This window comes from Ornithodoros turicata, chromosome 1 (genome assembly GCF_037126465.1).
Source record: "Ornithodoros turicata isolate Travis chromosome 1, ASM3712646v1, whole genome shotgun sequence".
Lineage (NCBI taxonomy): Eukaryota > Metazoa > Arthropoda > Arachnida > Ixodida > Argasidae > Ornithodoros > Ornithodoros turicata.
Genome location: NC_088201.1, coordinates 17,106,756 through 17,130,949, shown reverse-complemented (window position 1 = coordinate 17,130,949; position 24,194 = coordinate 17,106,756). Strand labels below are relative to the sequence as shown.

Here is a 24,194-nt window from a genome sequence, read left to right as displayed (position 1 = left end):
ATATGAAAGAGTATGGAAGGACGAACTGCACAACAGCAAAAAGTCAATGAAAGAAGCGTCAGAAAATCCAGAACATGGTGGGCCGCAAGAACTCGTCTCTCGAAGGTCTACGCAAAGTGGATGCCGCATTGGTTGACACCGGAGAAGAAGCACGTCCGGTCCGCACCTAGGAAATAAGCATTGCGTGGACAAGCATTTTGCATTTGCCTTGACAAGTGGACCTGCGAGGAATGCATAGAAACACTACAACATCATTGGACAAAGTGCGTTACCTATGGTGCAGAATACATATTGAAAACTAAAGATCCACTCCGAACAAGTTGGCTTCTATGCTACTTTATCAGGCCAAAGTTTTTAAGACTCTCAGTATAAATGAGCTTTCCTTTACATTGCTACATAATTCCATGTACTATTTGTGACCCCGTCAACATTGTCCTGTCGCCTTCCACGTGTGTCACCATTCTCCCTGTTCGTCGTGTCTAATCGACTAATTACTTAAAATTCATAAATTAACTTTTTTAATTTGACGTTTTCGCGACAATGCGAGACAGCAGAATTGAAGGCAAGCATTATTTCAACCCACCATCTTTCTCAAAAATCCTGAAACGAGCACGTTGACTGATTGATTGAGATATAAAAAGCGAGCACGGTCTTTGAGATATAAGCCGCCAAACTTTAGTATGAAAATGAGACGAAGCCGGAACTACGCACTGCTAGAGCGCAGAAACGACGTCGCTTCGGCTTACCTGGGCTGGAAAGCGGTCTATCTACCCAACAGATCAGCGTCGATTCCAGTCAGCTCAATCGCTACAAAACACGTGGCCCTCCACACGAAAGCCCTTTCACTATTTTTTGCGCTCGAGAAGTGCGTAGTTCTTGTTTCGCCTCATTTGCATAATCAAATCTGGCGATTTATATCTCAATGCACCTGCTCGTATCAGGATTTTCTAGGGTGGATTCAAATAATGGTCGCCTCCAATTCTGCTGTCTCTCATTTTCGCAAAAAAAAAAAATAAACAAAATAAAAAATAAGAAAATAAAAATTTAACGAAAGGGTTACTGAATGAATTTTTGGGTAATTGTTCGTCCAATAGTTACATGCTCTTTCCCACAAGAGGTCCGCCTGGCCGTGTAATCCGCCCGCAAAAATAGCATCAGTGCTGCTCTCACTGCCTTTTTTTTTATTTTTCTAAATTTGTCACGCAAGTGCTACCCAAACTGTGGGTAGCGAAGCGTCTCGGAAACTCGAAAGAGGGACTTGGGTTTGTTCTTCTTCTTCCTCTTCTTGAACGACTCTTTCGTCATTTACACGTCAGTGAATGGCGGTCCAACTCTATGACCGAAATCTTTAGTTCCTGGGATTCGTTTGGCCTCACGTGGAAGAGCATACATTTAGATGCTGCCTGTCTGAGACAGCGTCACTGCTGAGAAATCTGAAATGTATGCATGCCCGTGGAAACCACAGGCAGTATTGCGACTTTGAAGTTGGGATTCTTCTCTGACTGAAATGGCCACACGAGAAGATTCTTTCAGGGAGGGCTGCTCTCATTAGCGAGTGTAAGATGGGATCATCCGTCTTCTTCACAGTTTGTCAGTCTGTCTTAGCTCCTACACGTCAGCTTCGTTCAACTGGTGCATGTCTGTCTTGCGTCAAACGCATGCATGATTTTTTAATTGGTAGATGACCATTCAAGGTGCTTAGATGTGTTTAACCACTAATCGAACGTTGCCTCAGAGCAGGCGAAATTTATTTCGCTCTTGATATCGAGCCAGTTGTATCAGTCTCACAGGAGCAGTTGGCTTAACGTGCATGCAGGACGGAGGAACGAAACCTCCAGCTTCAGGTTGATGCAGACTGTCGCGTACTGTTGGAGACGTCTTGAATACGTTAGTGACATGTTAATGCAGCCATCCTCAAAATAGCCTCAACAGTCACGTGGCCTTGTGCCTTTGTTTGTGTGTGCCGAACGGTGTGTTTTTGTTTTTCACAGTATTTACTTAGGAAGAACTACATCTGATTGTTTTGTTTTTGTTCTATGAACCTTAGTATAAAGAAATCCTTCTTTCTTCCTGCAGGTTGCTGAACGCTAACAAGATATTGTGTGTCCGGAAAGACACATTTCGGGACCTCCACAACCTGAATTTGCTGTGAGTACGCATTTAATTTTTAGTCTGTTTTTTACTCGCTTTATCTGCTTGCATTTATAGCGCATGAGCGATCGCAGATTTGAATATTTATAGGGCTGCTAATCTGGCACGTTCCTTGTTCTTTGCTTTTGATTGCTTAAGTACAAGTACATACCTCTCACCCGGACAGTCCAGAATTGCCTTGAAACGCCCTTCCCAATTATTCCTACTGAGTTCTGAAGAAATGTATTGTCTGCCAAAATATTCTACTGAAAAAGAGCCCGATTGTTCATGGACATCCCGAATTGAATTAGAAATTATACTCTCTGGTAACTTCGACAACCTGCTGGTGGTATTCAACCTGAAGAAGAATACACGGTGAGACAGAATATGTGTGTTTCGTCTTTCAAAAATGATGTATCCAGTCCAATCACTGCTTCGAGAAACTTAATACACTATATTATTATGTTTCTGGAGGTATTTGGTATAGTAAGTCCCTCCTTAGCTCTCCGCTATGATTGCCTGAGTTGGCCTTGTAAGGTCTGACTGCAGCAGCATAATACATATTCTGAAAGCGAGGTCTCCGTCCCCCAATTGGAATCCCTCTCCCCGTTCGAATCCCTTTCGGCGGGAGTGTCTCCTGCGTTTTGCTGTATAGTCAAAATATAAAACCATCTCGTTCTTGGTAATTTACAGTCAATTGAACAGCGCATATTCGTACCCTTATTGCTCCCCTCGACGTTACGAAGCTCTCAGGAGTTATGAGGTCACTTCACCCACTTGCAACTGGCAACAAGATGATCACTCCCTTTCATTTTCGTTCGTTTGCCGAATGGAGTCGATTTATTCGCCTTGTTTTGTTAGTCGAAAACGTTCTTGGGAGATTTCTCATCCATCTTTCCATTAGGGCCCTGTGTTTTCGGGTTTTGCGTTTTTGAAAATCGAGGGTAAAAATCTGGTTTTATTTCAGGAGCCGTAAAATCGGGAGATATCGGGTGGTAAATAAAATAAGAATGTTTCTCGCATTTTTTGGGGGGTGGGGTGGGGCTTCGTCCCCAAACCCCGAATCATCATCATCGTCAGCAGCAGCTTCTCGCATTTTAGGTTGACATGAGATGCAGAACAGCTGTGCTGAATGTACAGTGTTTCGCGATCTCCAGTTCAAATATTGGTGGCTGGATTGGCACTATGCAGAATTTGTTTTCCGATTTTTTCGGGTTTTACCCTAAGTGGTGATGATGCAAATCGGGGGGTAAAAACGGGTTTTACTCTAAGGCACAGGGCCCTATCTATCCTCCATGGAGGGAAGAAGTCAAACATGAATTTTCAATGTCAATCCATTAAATATCCTTGATATTCAATATCGGCCATATGGATCTTATGTAGTTTTGTTAATGAGTGATGCTCTACGCTGTCAACCTCGTTGAGAACTTATAGAATAGGAAGTAAAATACCGACTTAGGCAAAATGGGATCGCAGACCGTGCTGGTAGATAACCTAGGCTAGGTTTTCTTCGCCTTGCTCCTTCTCTTCAGTGACGGTAAACATCTCAGTGTGGGCTTCTTTGGTTTTGTGTTGCACCTTGGTGTTATAAGAATTATCGGCGTTATAGGGTATACTAGGGAATACGCATAAAATCGCTCGTCGCGCATAAAAAAAATACGCATAAAAAATATCGGACAGAAAACATGCAGATACCTCATACGTGCGTCGAAAAAGCGCGGACTGCAGCAGCCATATTCAAAAATGCATGGATCAAAATATCCCCCCTTGAGTGACGTCATAACCATTCATAACATACGTGTGGCAATAAAATACGTACTGAAGTTTTGTCTCTGTCTTCCATTTCTCGTCTATTAAAGTTTACTTTTATATTACTTATTTTACTGTATTTCATACTAGAAATAAGGAACATGAGAAACCAATTACAGAAGCTCAGGAAACCTCATTCCGAAACATCGGCTCCCCTAACATTTCGCTTGGATGGCGCTCCTCTCTGTGTGTGCTTCCAGAGTCGGACATGGGGCGCGACTGACGTTTACAGCCGCTCTAAATTTTTGCTCCTTTCTCTTCTGGGCCATATGAGTCCGCGAATCTGTCCGCAAATATACCTCGACGCAGCTTGCATTGGCAGGCTCTTCCAGCTAATCGCTCTACTTGCGAGTAGATAGAGAGCTGCCCAAGATAGCACTTCGGCCTTCTTTGTGCTCCTAACTCGGGTGTGACGAACCGATCAAGGTGTGTTGGGCTCACCGGATGCTACCGGAATTTCGATCTCACGACGCACAACGCATGGGACATATAATATGACTGTACTGTCCAAGACGTTTTTCGAGTCTTTCGAGCCTTTAGCCAGTTACGACATAATTTTCAGTCGCAGAATGGCAAGGATACCGTGGTAAGATACGTCGCTCTACAGAACTAGCAGAAGCACTGGTTCCACGGAACGAAGCAAAGCGGAGAGCACCTGGAAGCAGACACTAGGGTCCCGCTGTAGTAAACACAACACAAGCCTGACAACGCCCAGTTGCATACTTCAATTGAATGATGGCAGTTGAGGGATCAAGGATAATTTATTGAGACAAAAAGTAGAAAGTATGTAAATTGGGACTTTTAGGGCAAGCCCTGTAATAGTCCCGGAAGCTAACAAATATTCAAAGAATAATCGTCAAGTGGAGAACAATCCTAGTAAGCAAGTAAACAATATACAAAACTCAATAAATACAGAAACGTACCATGTAGCAATGTAGAAGGTGTACAGGGTTAAGGAGCATGTGTTGTAAGAGTACGGCTGTATGGAAGGGTAAGCGTAAGCTCTTTTTTAAATGTACGTGGACCTTGAATACTTCTTAGTTTAACCGGCAATGAATTACAGACGTTAGAACGATAATGAACACGGGAAAACGTCCCGAAGTTAGTCTTGGGAGTGGATGGGTGTAATGTGCATACATCATTTCTAAGAGTGTACAGGACGGCACGGCTTTTGAATGACGTAGTATAATCTGTGCATAAGCAGCGCGACTCGATACTTGAGTAGGCTATGGATGTCATGAACTTGCAATAGTGTAAAAGCAAAGGTGATTGAATCGTGAGGCATGAAGAAAAGGCCTTTTCTTCAACTGCCATCATTGAACTGTACGGTCTCCTCACAACGCATGTGAATAAGCGCAATGGATTTCACCTTACCTGTGCCGAGAGAACCGTTCTACTGCTTAACCTGGCGCGTCGAATATGAACACTATCTACGTAGCGCGGCGACACCGTATGACTGATGACTTTCCAAGCCCAGCGTTATATTCCCTATGGTTCTTGGTTTCTGCAAGCTTGACTCTCGCCCATGTCGTCGCTGTTAAACGCTCTTTTTGGCTGTTGCTTGAATTAGCGTTCTTTTAACGTGTTTTCCTAAGCGTCGCTTGTATACTTCATCGGTGCATTGATGGCGATGATGATAGGAATAAGAGAGAAATAAGAACGTAAGTCACTCACGACAGCGTCGGAATGACCACCCAAGCTCAACTGCCCTTGTGGTACATCTTGTCATCATAGCTTAAACAACAACAACTTTATTTTTGACATCATAGCTTAAGAATTGAATTATGGCATTTGCAACTGGGCGTTCTGAGGCTTGTGTTGTCTTTGCCCTTCTATGCTTAATTGCCTCATCCACTACAACGTTATATCTTAAGAACATGAGCGAATGTGCGACAGCTATTCATTCGCGAACGCGCAACGTGTGACCTCACGCGCTGAGATCTTGAAGCTTTCACGCCGGACAGTTTTTACCGTACACAATAATTCTGACCCTTCTTCTATCGTCTTCTCCTTCACAGGTCCCTGTACGACAACAACATCCAAGCTCTTGCCAACGGAACGTTCGCTGCGCTCCACAACATTCAAACCCTGTAAGTCATATTTGCCGCCTGGTCTTCGATGTAGTTCCGAGTGCTTTGGTTGCGAATTTTGACGAGTCCCGCGAGGACGAGTCGTCGCTGTGTGTCGCGCCAGAAAGATCCCTCACGGAGATGCCGTAGCCAACGCGTGACGTCGGATTTGATGCTCAGTCGGGTAAACCGTGCCCCGCCTATGAAGCAGAAGGCTGGAGAAATGGCCCTTTGGGACACTCCACAAGATGCAAAAAGCGTGGTGGACCGCTTTGTGCAACGCGGGGATTTGCGAGAGCGTCGTTAATCAAATTTATTTATCAGTAATTAGTCGAAAGCGTAGCGCAGCCGGAGTATTAGCAGCAGCTGCATCTGCATAACGAAAAGGAGCACCGTTTTTGTTTGGTTAATTTCAGCCCAGGTATATAGAGTCCACGTCAGTGTGCCGTACCGGTGTACGAAGCTTAAAGCTATAAGCTGTTCTGACATGTGTTGGGAAGCTGTTGGAAAGTCCGTAATGAATTGCGGCGTCTCGCATACGAATCGGCTTTGTGAATATCGGCGCAGATTCGCTGCAGGCGGTCGCTCTCTAAGCTATGAACGTTACAGGAGCCAAGCAGCCATATACTTAAATTGATTGCCGTTTTTTGCTGGCTCTACTCGAGAGACTTATTTATGGAGCGTGTCAGACCGTGCCGACTTTTCAATACTGTGTGCGTATGCAACAAGCAAATATACAGAAAAGCGAGTCTGTATCAACGTTTAGCTTGCGGAGCACGCAGAGCTTCTTTGCAGACAAGGCAGAACGGGTTGTTGATTTTTTCTCTTCCTAGTTTGCATTCGTCAGGTCTTGTTGAATGCGGTTACGCAAAAGCGTCAGAGGCAGTGTAGCCATTAATGAATTAGACTGAAATATAAAATGCGAGAATGTTGCCCGAGTGGAACCCAGTAGGCAGACAAGAAGAAAGAAACGTAAACAAACACGTGAGCGTCTGGGAGACAAACATAACAAAATAAGCTAGCAACAGTAGTAAAAACAACAAAGGAGAAGACTGTGATAATTTAACTAGTAATACTGACTGCACTATATTGTACTGATGTTTATGTTCTTAGTGCAATCTTGTATGTATTTTGAGGAAGGTATGCAATAGACAACACGGATTCAAGATACTAAATTGCAGACAACTGGAAATGCACTGCCTATCGCCCCGCCTCCCCCCCCCAAAAAAAAAGAACAACAACAACAAAAAACAAATAAAACTAAAAAGGACTTTGTGCCCGACGTATTTTCTCAAAGGTCTTTACCAAGGGGCTGCGTAACGGCGCGACATCAAAAAGCAGCACACTCTTACTTCTTGAACGACTTCCAGCCGGCTATCTGGAGTAACTTAGTTGCAATTCTTATTGCGTTCCCCCCAGTTCCATTCTCTTTTATCACTACATGCCCATTAGTGTTAAGTCTTCCGCGATATTTATTCGAGAAAGTGTCATGGTGTGAGGATGCCTAAAACAGTCTCACTACCGTGGGTCTCCCTCCCCGTGGAATGCCCTGGAGTGTCGTGGAGTAATACACGGGGTCGCTTCTTAAGGGTTCTTTGTTGAGGAAGAAACACGGGTGTTGCTATGCTACGCGTCGGGGCGAGAGAAATCACTTCGGGAAACATTCCCTGAATACCTCCACCGCTGGTCCCCTTCCCTCCGCGTACAGTATTGGACTCTGTTGCCAAGACAACCCAGCGTGGCCTTAATGAGGACAAATAAGACGATTGTGACAACTTCGCTCAGCTCCGTGGACTGGATATGAGAGAAGCGCTCTCACTTTCTTCGTCCTGCGAGAGTCCTGGAGTGTCTGGCTTTCTCACTGGATTGGGGGGGGGGGGGGGCTACATTATGTGTATGCTTTCGTACATTCGCCGAAGCGAACCATTTTGCTCACATGCTTAGTGCGTCGGCGGCGTTATGGGGTTTGAAACACGTGCTCACTACTTCGCACCTTATTTTATTGTGGACGAGTTCGGCAAAAATAACTGCGTTGGCCCACGAACTTAAAGCCGTCCTCATCTCTCTATTCTTTGTACGCGCTGTGCATAAAGGTGTAGTTAATTTGCGCCCGCTAATTATCCCAAGCACAATCGATACTGAAGAACAAAGAAATATTCAGTACTTATTCAGTACATGTCTTTCTTGCCCGCCACTTCGTGCGAATTCACGAGCAGTTCTCTCACACATGCTTGGTTAGGCGAAACAATAATAATTATTGAAGCCTCGATCAGTTCATAGTCAGATTGAATCACCATGTGGCGTAGTGCAAGCAACCGAACGGTCCCTTCCGTTTCATTCTTCTTTTTTTTTTTTCGTTTGATTTTCAGTTTCTGCTTTTCGACTGATGTTGAGATATATATCTTTTTGATTTCGTGTTAGCACCGCGAAGCAACTGTGGCTATAAGTGGCGTACAGATGGAGAGAGCTAGGACAGCAGGAAGGAGTGGGGTACAGGGGGGTTAGTATGCGTCCTAGGCCGACATTAACAATCTTTGTGGACACAGCTTTCACTGAGTATTGTACGATACTCAATGAGGTTATGAAGCCACGTTGATTGGAGTGCGGTGGTATACTGGCTCTTCTTCACACGGCACTTCGCCAACACCAAGTGGATAGTCTACACTCTTAAAAACGAACTTCACCGCATAGCACGCTCACAGGCTCAGCCAAGCACCATCTCGAATGATATCGTTATCTGCCCTGATTTGTTGAAAAGAGCAGGCGTACGCCTTTTTTGTGACACTTATGCTGTTCATAATTGTCACAAAAAAGGGGTACGCCTCCTGTTTTCAACAAATCCGGGCAGATAACGATATCATTCGAGATGATGGTTGGCTAGGAGCGTGCTATGCGGTGAAGTTCATTTTTAAGAGTGTAGGTGTCCATTATGGATCACCACATTAATGGTATCTTCCACTGTCGGTGTCAATGCTCAAAGCCAGAGTGCTCCGAGCTGGAGGAAGAAAGAAGATTGAAGAAAGAAACTACTGTCGAAACTGTTGTCAGAGCGCTCCGTTTTGACAAGTCGAAGATAGATGTCGCGCTTCAGAGCGATCGGTGGCTGCCAGTCGAAGATGCCATAAGTCAAAGACCAACAGACAGAAAACAGGTGATGACAGAAAAATGAGTCGTGTTTTGTGTGTGTGTTAGCGCCGCGAAGCAACTGTTGCTATAAGCAACGTACAGATGGAGGCAGGCCAGCACGAAGGAGGGAAAAGGGAAAACATGAGTTAGTATGTTGTGCCACGTTACACATTTAGATGAGGAGAAATAATTATTTCTCATGAGCCGGATGTGAGTGAGCAAATACGTGCGCTATATGTATTAGATTGCGCACGCACGGAATATTCGTTTGTAGATAAATTGATTACAAATGTTATTATCAGATTAGAATCAAAGATGAGGATCATGAGCAAGTTCTGCACTTTTTTTTTTCCTCACATTATCGACCTACACCACAATATTTTTTGCAGGACTAGTTAGACCCTTCCAAGTGACTGTATTTACGTGCGTCCATACTTTGGACTTCATTGTTTGTGCGAACGCTTGTCACTAAATGGGTCACTGCCCTACCCTTCTTCAAGACAGAGATAAGCCGATCCTGCAATTATATCAGTTCAGTAAACAATTGTTTCGTCAATTGTGGTTCAGCTGCGCCGAACAGTAATGAGGGCAAACATCAAGGACGGCGGTGATGTGTTTTTGTCTAATAGGCTTTTGAAGTCGCAATTTAACGTTTTGTGTACTATGCAGATATATGTATGCACAGACTACATTCATTTTGCTTTTCTTATTGAGCTTCGTATTCCGGCAAGAAAATATTCTGGCTTCGTTGGCTTCAGCGCGCCGTCGACAGGACGGCTGCAGTCGTCCTATATGTTATTGGGAATCAAAACGAGCGAGGCAGCGAAAATGCTGTGCAAGTCATTGAATAGAGAAAAGCGGGTGGGTCTGTGGACAGGACGTCGTCTGATTTGAGCAAAAATGTGCAAAAGAAGCTCAAATATGAATTATTCAGTTCATCTCCACAGGATTTCTTGAATAATTCGCATCGACGTATTGGTTCGTCGCGGGACGTTCTTGCTTTCTTGAATGTTCCAGAGCAACGCAGTCGAGAACTTCACCGCATAGCACGCTGTGCGCCAACCATTGCCAGGAATGATAGAGTTGTCGCTTCTGATTCGATTAGAGAGGGGGGGGGGGGGGCGTACGCCTTTTTGTGGCAATTTCGATATATGATAATTGCCACAAAAAAGGCGTACGCCTCTCTCTCTCTCTTCAAATCAGAAGCGATAACCCTATCATTCGTGGCAATGGTTGGCGCACAACGTGCTATGCGGTGAAGTTCTGTTTTGAGAGTGTATCATAAATGCGGATGCCGACATGTAATTGGTATTACGTGTGCTTCTACTGACGCTCTTATCTGCCGCATAGGTATAGTATCGGTTGTCTAATGTCCTTACTCGCACGTGATATGACATCAAAATTTTTAGATTACTCGCATCTAACCTACACTCTTAAAAATGAACTTCACCACATAGCACGCTCCAAGCCAACCATCATCTCGAGTGACATGGTTCTCTCACGTGATTTGTGGAAAACGGGGGGCGTACGCCTTTTTGTGACAATTAACATTTCTGCATAAGTGTCACAAAAAGGCGTACGCCTCCCGTTTTTAATAAATCAAGGAAGGGAACGATATCACCCGGGATGATGGTTGGCTAGGAGCGTGCTATGTGGTGAAGTTCATTTTTAAGAGGCCTACGTGAGGCCGACAACGGCAAGCCCTATCACCACCCACCACCACCACCACCATCATTTTTAAGAGTGTACGCTCTAATACTGAAGCGGATATGCACTCCGTTTCTGCGGATCCGTTCGTGTATGATCAAAATTTCATCAACCGTGCTGCATGGGACTCGTTGATAATGTATACGAGCTCGCGGGCTTGCTACCCCCTATGTGACTCTGATAGCTTCTCTATCCCTGCCCTATCAAGCATGGCTATACACGATTCTCATCCTGTCCTCGTTGATGCTGGTGATCGAGATTGGCCGAGTCAATGAAAACGCGCCTAAATCGAAGATTTACAAGAGCCCCTGGATTAGGCTCGGCAACGGTTTCATTCCCTGCTGCCAGGCTTACAACTCTCCTGATGGGAATAAGCAGATTAAGAGATTCGCGAGCACGAGACGCAGCTTCCTCCCGATTTTCAGCATATGGCGTAGCGGGCCTGTGTATGTGAGCGGGAGTTAAGGATTACAGTGTATTCGTTTTTTCCTCTCAGGGTCACACAAGTTCCTTAACTTATTAATTTAGAGAGCGCACGGATACACGCGCGGACGAAGTATCTTTTGCGCTGAGTTACTCGAGGACAGGGCGAACATGAAGAGGTCAATAGAGGTCGTTTGTCTGTTTGTGTGTTCCAGCCTCGGAACAGTTACTTTCTACCGAGGTCAAATATGTTGACACTAGAACTTGAAAGAGAGTAAACCGTTTTCGTTTCTGCGTGACAGTGCTCATAGTGAAACAGGGGGACTTTTAGTCCGAGAGCGTGAGTTTTGCAACAAGAACCGAGCGATCAAGGGAGTTGCCACTGATAACTGGTCATGTTTCGACGTGCGACATGTCACGTGTCGTGCGAAAGTAATTTACGATCGCATTTTAGAACTATACCAAAAGGCACTTGTGTGAGAAGCGGTTAGGACAGCGTGTTTGGAATTATACTGAACCGCTTGTGAGAAAATGCAAAAGAACATAAACATGCGAGGCTAGCATGCACATATAGGGGCGGGACAACACTAGACGGAGAAATGACTTCTGCACCATTGTTTCAACATAAGCCGTGAAAAGAAAAGTAAAGCCACTGCAGCTCTCTGCGTTAGGAAACTCCAACCATATTAGTGCAGCTCAACAACTGACGTGAAACCGATTGTCTGGAATCCCGCAACGTTTGACCGCCGAAGCTCTTGGACATTTCTTTACTGACACAGGACTGACCACTCGTCTCTAACCGTGTCATATGAGCAGGTCCTCATTCTTTGTCACCAGCCATTCTGCATAATCCGTTTTAAATATCCCCCACAGGAATCCTGTTGTCGAATATTCCCAAGGAAACTAGCGCATTGAAAATGTTTATCGGTTGTTGTTTGTATGCATTGTTGTTTATCGGTCTATACGTGCACCGAAGCTCAAAGGCACGCGGTACCCAACCCGTTGACGGCAACAGTTCTATTGTATGATGTAAAAAAAATAATAATAATAATAATAATAATAATAATAATAATAATAATAATCTGCATGCAAAAGGCCATGCCGCCATACCTCTCACCCGCACCCTTGTTATACCACGACGTAAACAGAGTTCTTGGCAATTACTTTAGTCAAATGTTTTCCCCGTCACAATTGTTTCCCTCTCCGCCATTTCGTGTGTTCCTCCTATTGCTGGACGAAATAGAAATGAGACAAAGAAGGTACGGATGTGTCGTTTCCTGTCTAGCCTGACATGGAATCAGCAAATCATCCTGTGTTTCGGCTCTTTATTATCCTGCATTACGGCTGTCTCAGAATCATATGGATGCGTATAACGCTAGTTCAATATGAAACGCACATGCGACGGGCTGGTGCTGCTCCAACCGGTGCGAACAGGTTTACACTTTATAGAAGCCGTGTCCCCGCGTGGCTCCTATCTTCCGCTTTAATCGGCATTATCCGCGCACATATCCTGTTCTGCCATTCACTTTGCGAAGTCCCGTTCACCGTTCCTCGACTGGATCCAGAGCCGTGCCCAGGAGAGATCCTCAAGGTAGATAACCATTTTAAAGGACGTGCAGGTTCTGCTCTTTGAACGCTGCACACCCCGTGCGACGTGTTCCTAACCATCTGCAGAGAACGGTATTTTAAACCCGTGGGATCCGAAGCGGCAGGACTCGGAAAACTGAGGTGCGATAGGCTGGGACGATAAAATTGTCTTCCTCGCACGGCTTGACGTGTCGCAACACTTGTCACGGTGAAGCGCGATGTCGCATCTCGCAAAGCAATCTCAGCTTTGAGTTCATGCGGTACATGCTCGGTCGGGAAAGGCGGAGGTACATTCCCAGAAAACGAATCTACGCAGTCGAGAAGTGAATATTAAGCAGTTATTACGGCGCAAGCGCGAATAAAAGCTGATACTTAAGCGGAAGAAAAACAAATCATCCCAGCTAGAGGAGGAGTCCTTTGGGACTACCCAAGTTCAAGAGAAAAAGGTATCGCGCACTCCTTCCTCTTTCTCACATTTCCCACCCTCGGTGTGTCGAGCTATCAGGATGCAGCCATCGAGGTTTGACCTCGACTTGCTCATATGTGCGTATACAGATGTATCAGCTGTGTCAGAAATGTCATGGAAATATGTTTTACACCTCGCCCGGCATGAAATGCACTCCCGTACGAAAATTTCAAAGGAGGTGCCGAGTACTCGATCACTACAGAAGCATTGGCTTGAACCAACGCGTCTAATAGTGTTACCTCTGACTTCTATAACAGACCTGTGTCATGGATACCTCTAAGAAACTGAGTAAAATGGAACTCCTTTTTTGGAAGGAGTGAATTTTACTCACAGGGGGAGTGTTCTTGGAAACCAGCTACTTATTCCCCTGTAGGAGTAGTGACGACACCACTTTTCTTTTTCCAGCGTGTACGAGGTTTGTTTTTCTTTAGTTTTCTGCATTCGTCAATATTGGTGAGCAGACGGTCCCGACGCCGACACTAAAAGTCTGGCCTGTCCATCACACGAACCTCATCGTCGTCGTTATTTTCATTAATTCTATCGAGATCACACGCCACTACATCAGGCCCTATTGCTGGGTGATGAACCTCTTATACCTCCTTCGAGAACTTTTTTTTTAGGATATTGGGTTTCTAAGTGTACTGTAATTTTCTATCTTTTAATTTATACAACAATGTTTATGCTACATTTTAGATTTTTTTTAACCTAATCATTTAAAACTGTTACATTCACTACCACAGTCTTGGTGCTCTATGGCCCTTGTTGTTTTGCGCCAGAAAAATCCAATCATCATCATCATCACTAAAAGTCTGGCTCTGAAATCGTCATATTCTGAGTCTGAAACTGGAGTATTTAATCGACGTGGGGTTGTTTGTTCGCTTGGTGACCAAACAATGGTTGTCCATCGCGAAAATAGCTTGTTGTTCATCTTCCAGCCCCATGGTGCATCTTCCTGTCTGTCCGTTAAGTACTCCCCATGAAGATTTATCGTCAGTTCCGCTACAGCAAATTAACCGTTATTTTGGCTCTCGTTCCTTTCATTTTTGTTTCTTTTTCTTCTTCACTCCATTACTTGTAGACCCCATCAATTAAGATCTTGTCGTGGGTACTGACCTTACTGTCTGTACCTGACGTACACGCTCAATTAGCTATGTAATGCCTCTGTCGTGAGGGGCTTAACTGTTCCTTCGCTTTGCGTAGCGGCTGCACAAGGTCGAAGCAATGCACTCTAATCCAGGCGTCTTTATACCGTATAACCATGAATTCCACTTAACCCTTATTGTAAACATGCGATCGTCGTTATGTTGCTCAATCTTTTATGGGCGACGCCGTTTCGAGCTGCGATAAAGGATTACATCGTCTCGAAAGGAAAGTAATACGTAAAAAGAAGGGACCAAGCAGTGAATTAAGAAGCAAATACGCGCTTTCAGAAATGAAAACCGATATGCCTGCTGACGGGGCGGATTTTAAGGAGGATTTGCCACTGCAAAATAGTCGTTGGCGTCTTGCTCGAAGCGAGCGTGACAAAACTCTGACTTTCGCACTTGTAAATTTTTATTACATCAAACCGTATCTTTTCTCTTTCACAACGTAGCATAGATGTGTGCAATTTTGTTGGGATGTGCATAGAAGCAAAATAATTTTTCCTATGATTATTTCAGTTCATTTTTTTACTTATCATAAAAAATATTTTACGGCGCAATGAGAAAAATTTGAAATTTCTCCAGTGACCCTGCTTCACTTTCTAGGGTGATTACTGTAGCTTTGACATTGATGCTCGCGATCTCACTGGTGCGCTCGCATTCCTGTTTGCGTACGAATTGTTATAGCATACGTGTTCACATCGGTTGCGCATCAGCACTTTCGTGATGCACACATCCTACTAGAGAATATATTCCCTGTAAAGAACACACGTCCTTCTCTTATTCAAGTCATCTACAGTCAAGTCAAGTCATACAGTATGCCACTCTTGAGTCCACACAAAGTATTTCAGACAGACACTGCGTTGGGCACGATACTGAAGCCACGTACAGACTCTGGAGCAACGGGAGCCAAGGGAAGCCCCAGTGTCGCTATACCGCTGTGCGCTATACCCGCCACCCTAAGCGTATTTCAGTAGCCGGCCCAATTTAGAGTGTGGCTAACCTCTCTGCATTCTTCTTCTTTTTGAAACCAAACCAATTACGCCTGCAGTCATAAGTGGATCTACAGGACCCATTATCCCCCATTAACCCGTACGAGCAAGCCGCTCTTTATTGAACATATGTTCTCCCGTCGTCCGAGAGTCCTAATTGCTTTCCCCTAGTTGTGACTCACGCGACACGGCCATCGGTGGCGACGGTAGCTTCATTTATCCTCGCTAATAATAGGTCGGCTTTCACTAATACACTTGGCACGGTCGCGATACAACCACACCCACACCTTTAGCTCTTAATCGACGGTCCTCAAAAGCATCAGCGGTACAGTATGGACATATCGCGATACAAACAAACTGGAATATTCGTGTGATATATCGGAGCTTATGCATACTTATGAAACAGGCGGAATAAAAGGGAATGCGAAACCCTGTTAAAGGCCTTGCTCTGGTTCAGAGAGAGAACGCAACCGTTAACTTTGAGCAAATTGGCATACATTAACTGTGAAGGGGCTCATTATTTCATTCCACATATCACCACCAGCAATGGGGTAGAGTATCGCCTCTGGCGATGAAACTCCCCATTCATCATCTTCAAGCAAAGTTGTTGTTGTTGTTAGAAATGTTTACAATCTTACCAGAACGAGTTCATATTGCAAGTATACAAGACAAGAACCTTCACTATAAGAACCTTTCTCGGCGGAGCCATCGCGAAAGGCCTGGCGTCTTGTGCTTTCCATTCCCGCCACCTGCATCACCACACCTCACGTGATACCCAACGTCGCATCACGCCACCTTCGCAGCGCGCTTCTTCCGTGCCTCACCGCGCCATACCTGGGTAGTAATGTCATTACTGTAATGAAATTACAGTAATGAATTACTTTTGACGCTATGTATTTTGTAATGTAATTTAATTACATTTGAGCAGTAATTTCAATAACATTACCCATTACTTTTTACAAAAGAATCTAGTGTGTGTTCTGTGTTGGCACTTGGCAGAAAGAAAGTTGGCGACTGGCGACTCTAAGAAATTCCAACGCTCGCCTGAACGGTGACGCACTCAATCGGCATGTGTCAGTTTACTGACCCCACTGAAGGTCAGTTGACCTGACTAAAGGGCAGTCAGTGACCTTCCACGTGCGGATTGAATGCGTCACAGTTCATAGTGGATGTTGCAATTCTTAGTTTCGGGCAGGGCACCGCCCCACCACGAACAAACATTGTTCAGGTCAACGGTCTGTGGACTGTAGTCATTGTTTCCGGATCCCAACCTCCGGTCCAGAAGATCGGGAGGGAGATGGCCACTTCGAAACCCAGTTGCTCCTTCGCTGCAACAGGAGCTTTTTGAAATAAAAAAGGATTGTAACAATCTTCCGGACAGAATAAAAAATTTCTTGTTGTTACAACATAGTGTTGTCTTAGTCTAGCAACGAATTTCCACATTCTCAATATCATTACGATTAAGGTAGCAGTAATGACTTTGTAATGTCATTACTTTTCCGTAGTAATTGTAATGTAATTTAATTACATTCCAGCTGGGGTAATGAGTAATGTAATTTAATTACATTTCAAAAGTAATTTACCCAGGTATGCACCGCGCCGCGATATCTGGGACACACGGCGCACGCACGCTATCCGATGCTTAACTCTGCATATGCAGCCGTCGCTGTAAAATCGTATTACTACGCGAAGTATTGAATGTGAGGCTTCCAAATCCACTGGCCAGTCAAGCAACGAGCAAATCGCACATTTCAGACTGCAGTGTTCCGCTACATCGCCCGTATTACCTTCCGTATCCACTTTTAAAAGAACATCGAGTCCTAGAATATTTTTGAGATCAGCTGCTGAATGTGTCAAGGAACTCAGATTGCTTAGCATTGTTACTGCGTCGTCTTTGATCAAAAATCGGTCTCGGTGGATCAGTTGGTAGCGTGTCCGCCTTCTGATCCCAAGGATGCGGGTTCGATCCCCACCGATGACGCCACCAGCTCGGTGGCAGGGTTGCTTAGACACGCCGTGTTCCGCGAGGACCCCGTGCCGTGTGCTGAGCTTTCAGCAAAATTAATCCACAGGCCGACCACTCGCTCATGATCATAGTTCATGACGTAAACTCAGGAATTATAATTATATCTTCGATGAAAAAGGCGCTATATGCTAAAGAAGCGACAGTGATCGAGAGACACCAAAAATGCATCGCTGGCACCTGAAACTTCCTGACACTGTTTTTATCGGACCGTACCGACTATTCGCCGCGATCACCAAACAGATCGTTCTTTATTTTGTCTCCGAGTTTCATTTGTGTTTCTTTGTCGTCCCCTAACAACAACTTTGCGGGCTAAAAGCATTTTCATGTCTCGCTCGTTCGATTACTGTCTTTTATCAATCTATAAACTTTAATAACACTGTCTTGTCAGGTCCTCATTAGGCGTATCCGCATCATATTGAGCGTTTACGGTATAACATTTCTGTCTAATATTCTGTCGGAGTTAAAATGACGGTAAAGAAACGTGGTTCCCTCACTGTAAACATGCGCCAGAAGGAAATTCTTCCAGATAAACTTGAGCTGGCATCTTAGCAATGGCTTCTGCGCAGGACCGGCGTCGCTGTAAAGTGTTTACTTTGTTTATTTCCTGCGAGTCGGTGTGTTCTCGTTGTCTAGGGGGAAATACGCGTACCAGTTCAGGCGGGAAATGAAGCTGTCACCAATAGGAGTCGACAGACACAGGGATGGCAAGTGGGAAGGGAGACATCCCTGTTGTTTGTAGGCCGGCGGAGAGACATCTTCCTCTTCAATCTGGAAAGAAGTTTCTATTCCCGGATGCCTTCGGAAAGAGCAAGTACTGCGGGGTCACTTTGAGTAGTAAGCCTGATGTCTGAAGCCGTTAGATGGACATCTGTGACGTAATCTCATAGGGTATCTGCAGGTGTACAATAGAAATGTTTTCCGTGAACTGTCAGTCGTTGACGGTATTTGCAAGTGCCCAACTGGCTAAGTTACCAACTAGCCTATAGGCTTCGGCTGCCCTTTTTGAAAAATGTTCCACTCAGTTGTCAATAAAATTATGTTATGGCGTCGTTGAAACTCGCGCTTTGACTCAATATAGTGTAGGGATCGCGGAAACCTGAAGGTTCAGGTGGTGTTGCGGAGTCTAAGAGAACAAAGACATGTGACTGCTTCTCGCGGGAAGGGATTCTGCACCACGGCAGGATCTTCCGTATTTGATACAATCTGCCCTACCCCAGAGAAGATCATTAACAAACCCAACAATTGCAGGAAAGCTCCAGTTGAGAGATAGCGCGGGCGATGCACTGTCCTATTCTCGACACAGAATTTGCTGTTGCAGTGATCTGTCGTGTCCCCAGTGTTTTGGAGTAGCTAGCCCTCAACAACCGAGAGCTATTAACTCAATTTTCGTTACATTATTCAAGACGAAGAAAAGATGTCAGCTCTAGTTAGTCCTGTTGCCTCATTTCACTTTTTGATTGAGTACCTCACTGGTATATGTGAAACGTAAATAAAACACGTCTGCCGTGCCGAGGGACAGCACTTCCAAATACAACCATTTTGTATCATTTGTACCATTTTGTAGCCTAGCCCATAGATCGGCAACAGCCGCGTCTTTCCATCAAACGCCCATTGCGAAACTATTAGCTTGCATGGTGCCAGCGAACTTGCGGCACAATTGCATGAACGTTGCAGGAGCTACTCCAATCACTTCAACCACTAACTTAAGACGACCACCTCCGTCTGCATGCCGTCTTGATGTTCCCGCGATAAGTTAACTTCACCCAAATTGTCTGTAGGGCGGCACGCACCTGCATTCATTGCGCAGCGCCGCCTGCTGGTGCAATTTATTTCCCGTCTTCATATCAACACCGCTCTCGGAAACTGCTCGATAACAATGGCAAAGAGCAACCGCGGCATCGCGAGCGGAAAGCGAGGCATTGCGTGAAGACCCGAGAGGCGCGTGCGGCGTAACCGTCTCTGGCAGATCACTTAGAGTAAGCGTATCTCCTGACACACACCAGAGCAAACCAATCCGGTATTGTTGGAGAAGGAAGCCCCAGATGTGAGTTATAGCCTAATATCGCCATCCTCCAGTTCTCTTACGGCTCTGTTCGAAGCCGGACATCGCGGTTCGATCGCGGGAAGCACCAGCAACAATTTAATTGAGCCCGAAATAGAGAGATTGCACCGCTCTGGGTTTACTTAGCGAATACAAGCTCTGGGATTTGGGCCTGCGCGCAGAGGTTTGCTCTCTTTCTTTCCTGTTTCTTTTTTGCCTTGTCGTCCGTTTTTGTTACTTTGGCGGGTGCCCTGTCTTTGATACCTGTAGCCTCGTTGCCTCGATACTGCCTTGGGTGGAATTCCGCCCGTATACCACCCGGAGTGTGATCTATCGGGTGCGAAGCCGTAACCAAGGCGCGCACTCATTGTTCTTTGATAGAAGCCAGACGGGAAGGGAGTGCTTTTGTTACTCGTCCAGTTCTTTTTCGGGGGCATCAACTGTTACGGTTCGATGTCACAAATACGTTGGTGAAATCTGAAAATTGGCTAGCCGTTCAATGTGCTTTTGCGACTTATCATCGTCATCTCTACATCCGCTCTGCTTGTGTGTCACGTGTAAATTCGCATTTCTCTCTCACAGTTCTACATTATTGTGAATGCGCGCCTGTTATGTGTGTACGTAATGAAATATTTTGTCGAAGGCCAAGTGCTAGACACAGCAAGGGTCACTATCGAATCACTACACGATCACTTAGGCTACGTTCACACGGGGCACTTTTTCCAGCAACTTGAAGCAACTCAAAGCAACGTTTTATGAGCAATTTCGAGAACGCGTTCGCACGCAGCAACTTGGTAACGCTACCCACAAGCAACCATATGGCAACCGGAGAATGTGGGTTCGAATCCAACTGATCGTGTCTTTTCTTTACTGCTGTTTATGAAATCTGAAGGTCTGTTCCGACATATAGCAGCGCGCTAATATAGCGCTACAAAATGGCGCGCAAAAACAGCGCTCACTGTTATCGCACGGTTCACACTTGCAAAGCAGCGCTAGCGCTATAATTTAGCATTGTCCTTTCCGGTCTCTCCCATCATGGCGCCTCCGGAGTTCAACAGCATTCAGACGAACAAGTTCGATCAACTGACTGAACAGAAAATTACCAGACATTTTGGATGACACGCTCGCCGGTTCCAATGCCGTCGCCGTGGCGTGAAACGCGGAAGCAAAACTACTCCACGACTTCCGCGACGTCATCGCTAAAGGGACTCCTCATTGGCCAACGCGAATGTAGTGCTAATATTAGCGCTGAAAAAGTTGACACGAGCTGAACTCCGGCAAGCACTAATTTTTAGCGGTTTGGAGCACTGCGAGGAGAACAATATCGCGCTATTTCGGAACAGGCCTTTAGTCTGTTTTTTGCGCCCAAAGATCATCATTATCTTCAAAAAATGGCTATTGATATGTTTTTTGTGGCGTTAGTGAAAAAAAGTTATTTCGCAGCTGCTACTGCAGGATTTGAACCCATGAACCCACGAACGAAATCATATCACGCCATCGGGAGTCACGTGGCAATGCTCCCCTCGCTGCTTGGCCGGTGCACGAGCACCTTCTCAAGTTTTCGGTCGGGGAGCGATTCCGAGCAGCTCCAGTTGTTTGAGGTTGCCGGTGTCGGCCGACTGCCAGCAACTCGAAAATTGCTCGTATTTGCCGGAAAAAGTTGCCCCGTGTGAACGCTGCCTAAGAGTCACTATCAAGTATCACTTCAACGTAGCTAATGAAAGACGGCACAATGTGTTCTTTACAATAATTTGCCGGCCATTGTACGTTGCTTTGTGGTGTTGCCTGCAACCAGACTCATTGTGCATGAACGTGTGCATGAACGAAGCGCTGCTTTTTTTTTTTTTCTCAACGTTTTGTCATGCTGACTGTGTGGCCACATATTTTCGGTTGAACTCAAATGGAGCTTGCAACAATCTTTCATCCGACATCGTTTCTCTTTTTTCTTTTGCACCTAACGAAGGAAACACAGCGGTCGGCTTGATCTGAGCAAAAGAGGAGGAACTTAAGATAATGCTGAACGTATGACTCGAAAAAAAAAAAAAAAAAAAGCACCGCACGCAGCGAACGAAATGGTATTTTTATCGCCAGAAACCACCATCATTACTATATCTGAAGTTTAGCAACAGAGGTTCGATGATTCGAACGTGTCAGTCGAGCAATATGAAAACCTCGTGGCATAAGATCGTTCTGTTTCGCCGTAAGAGTTGAAAGTCGTCTTCTGCTGTCGGCAACTTTTGAGGTTTAATGATATCTGTAAATGGTTTTATCGGTTGGGTTTCGTTTCGAAAGCGCACCCCTGGGAGCCACAATTGTAGCCGCCGGTGGGGTAGGTGCACTTGACCCTTGCAGAGGGAAAGAGTGTGAACCTGTTTTCGATGCTCGTGCTGCCATCCAGCTGTGTCTGTTGTTACGCCACATTAGGAATGGCGGGGGGCGATGTACATAGAACAATGAACACTACGAGTTTTGTTCAGTCAACTCGGAGGCAGTACGAAAATAGAAGGGTTTAGAATCCGAGCACGTGCGAAATTAGGATAGGATAAATATTGGCAATCGCACCCCATATTTTTCTCTCCGCGCACTTGTAGATGGTAGAACTGGCGTGTGTCCATCTTTGTGCGCGTGCAAGAACAGCATCAAAATGATGAGATCCTGGAACTCTCAGGAGCGAAGCTCCACACTGCCATCAGCGGGAGCTTTTGTAGACTACCTAACGAGCTTGCAGGAATTAACCCCTTGAATTAAGCAAGCTTGACTGAAATTAAATTGTTATGTTAGCAACATGGCAGACGCCACATTGCCTTTGATTGCCATTCATTTGGGGCCAGGTTTTCAATTTTCATTTTCAAAGCGACTTCCTTCGACTTGAATGCGCGCCCAATGCTAAATGGCTGCATGAAACGTGAGAATGCTCGTGTACCACTACTACTAATCTGTACGTAGCGAGTAATCTAATTTTGATCATACTGCGCTGTACGAACCTCTTTATTACCCCAACAATTTTGGAAACTTCCTGCTTTCCGAAACTGCTATAATTCACTAACTCAAGAAAAAGGAAAATTCAGGTTAGGCACATGTTATAGGGTATGCAACTAAACCGTGTGAGATCCTCCATCTCTCCATACACCCCCAAAAATAAGTATTGGAGCGTCACTACTTTACAGTGTTGAGACATTTCATATCGTAACCTTGGAGCATGTTGATGCTGTCAGCTGCCGTTTCGTCGCGTTTTGTCAACAAGTTTCATCTGGCGTCGCTGAGAGCCACTCTGTTGTGCCTTGTGATCGCACGCGAGGTGCACCGTCACGAAGGCACTTACACACACGGCAGGAGAAACGAGTTCGCACCAGAGTAGCTGCGGACCACGCTGAAAGACGAGTGTTTATGGAGCTATTTGTCAAACTACTATCTCTGCGGTTGTCTTTCTAAAGACATCATCCAAATCTCTGTTTCGACACTGTGATTGCGATAATTGTCGCGTGACAGATGTGGAATCCCCAAAACCACGTTGGCTTTTAGAGGCCTGTATTCCAGATTGGGCTTCAGCCGTCGACGCAAAGCGACGCTCGAAAGTGTCCCCATTATCACATGCTTTCACATCGGATGCATTTTACCCTGGAGATAAATTACAACTTCGATTGCCAGCCAAGCTTGTTCTCTCGACTACTGTTCTGTCCCATTCAGCGGCCTAATGGCGATAACAGTGGTCTAATACATGCAACGTTATGGAGCTGTTTTCCAGGCGTCCCTCAGGAGGAGAAAGAGTCGATATTCGATCGTTGAGTCGTCCTCTCCCCTTTCTGAATGCACACGTCGAAACGTCGAGGGTCTCTCCTCGAACGGTCCCCCCTCTTTCGGATGCGATGACAACGTCGAGACGACTTACGTCATCATCACTCTAATTCCTTGCCCTTTCACTTCGAATAAAGGAGCAATCGTTCACAAGCTTTTCAGAACTCATCAGTGTTTCAGAGAGAGCAAAATGAAAGTGCTCAGCACCTGCAGGCTACTTTCCGTTTATGTTGGCTATAACTGCTAGTACATTCACGTGTGACGTTAAATCATCCTATTGAGTTCAGGCGTGAATAGTGTTGGGAATCCCGGGTCATTTTTTCAATTCCGGGTTTTCGGGATTGTTCCGGATGTATCCCGGAACGGGAATCCCGGGACAGTATTGGAGTTGAGAGAACTGACTTTCAAGAGAGACTTTCAAGAGAAGAGACTTTCATCTTTCATAGTATTGGAGTGTTGGCAGTCCAATACCTCAAATGCCGAATGCGAAAAAAATCCCACAATCCCGGGATTTTTTCTAGCAGATCTCGGGATTTCAAAAAACATCCGGGATCCCGGAATACCCCAACACTAGCCGTGAATGTAGTGACGTAACCGATGTCGCTTGTACTGACTACTTTTGACCATGCTCGCCAGGACGTCGTCCAAACATCATCAAGCGCACAACTGAAATTGCAAGAAGCGGACGCGCTCCATGGCGTCATATTACTGACACCACCAAAACAGAGCACTGAAAAGAAAAAAAAAGAAAAGAAGAGGAAATATACATCAATGGGTACACGGCGTGCATTCCCAGTACTCAGTCCTTCTTGAAAGTCGTGAGTCACCCAATATCACGAAAGTGCAATACGATACACTCAAGTATACACGATACAACTAGT

General features: G+C 45.3%; 1 protein-coding gene and 1 long non-coding RNA gene across 7 annotated transcripts in view; one reads left to right on the top strand and one right to left on the bottom strand.

Moving 5' to 3' along the window:
• The window catches only part of LOC135377548 (uncharacterized), a 156,761-nt gene that overhangs the window by 22,307 nt on the left and 110,260 nt on the right, over positions 1–24,194 (bottom strand). The gene's annotated exons all lie outside the window — the stretch shown is intronic.
• Positions 1–24,194, top strand: part of LOC135377543 (protein slit-like) — a 268,615-nt gene that overhangs the window by 217,309 nt on the left and 27,112 nt on the right. For all 6 annotated transcript variants that reach the window (XM_064610052.1, XM_064610053.1, XM_064610051.1 and 3 more), the window contains exons 13-14: positions 2,077–2,148; positions 5,958–6,029. In XM_064610052.1, coding sequence (XP_064466122.1) covers positions 2,077–2,148; positions 5,958–6,029 — 144 coding nt within the window. The remainder of the gene's footprint in view (positions 1–2,076; positions 2,149–5,957; positions 6,030–24,194) is intronic.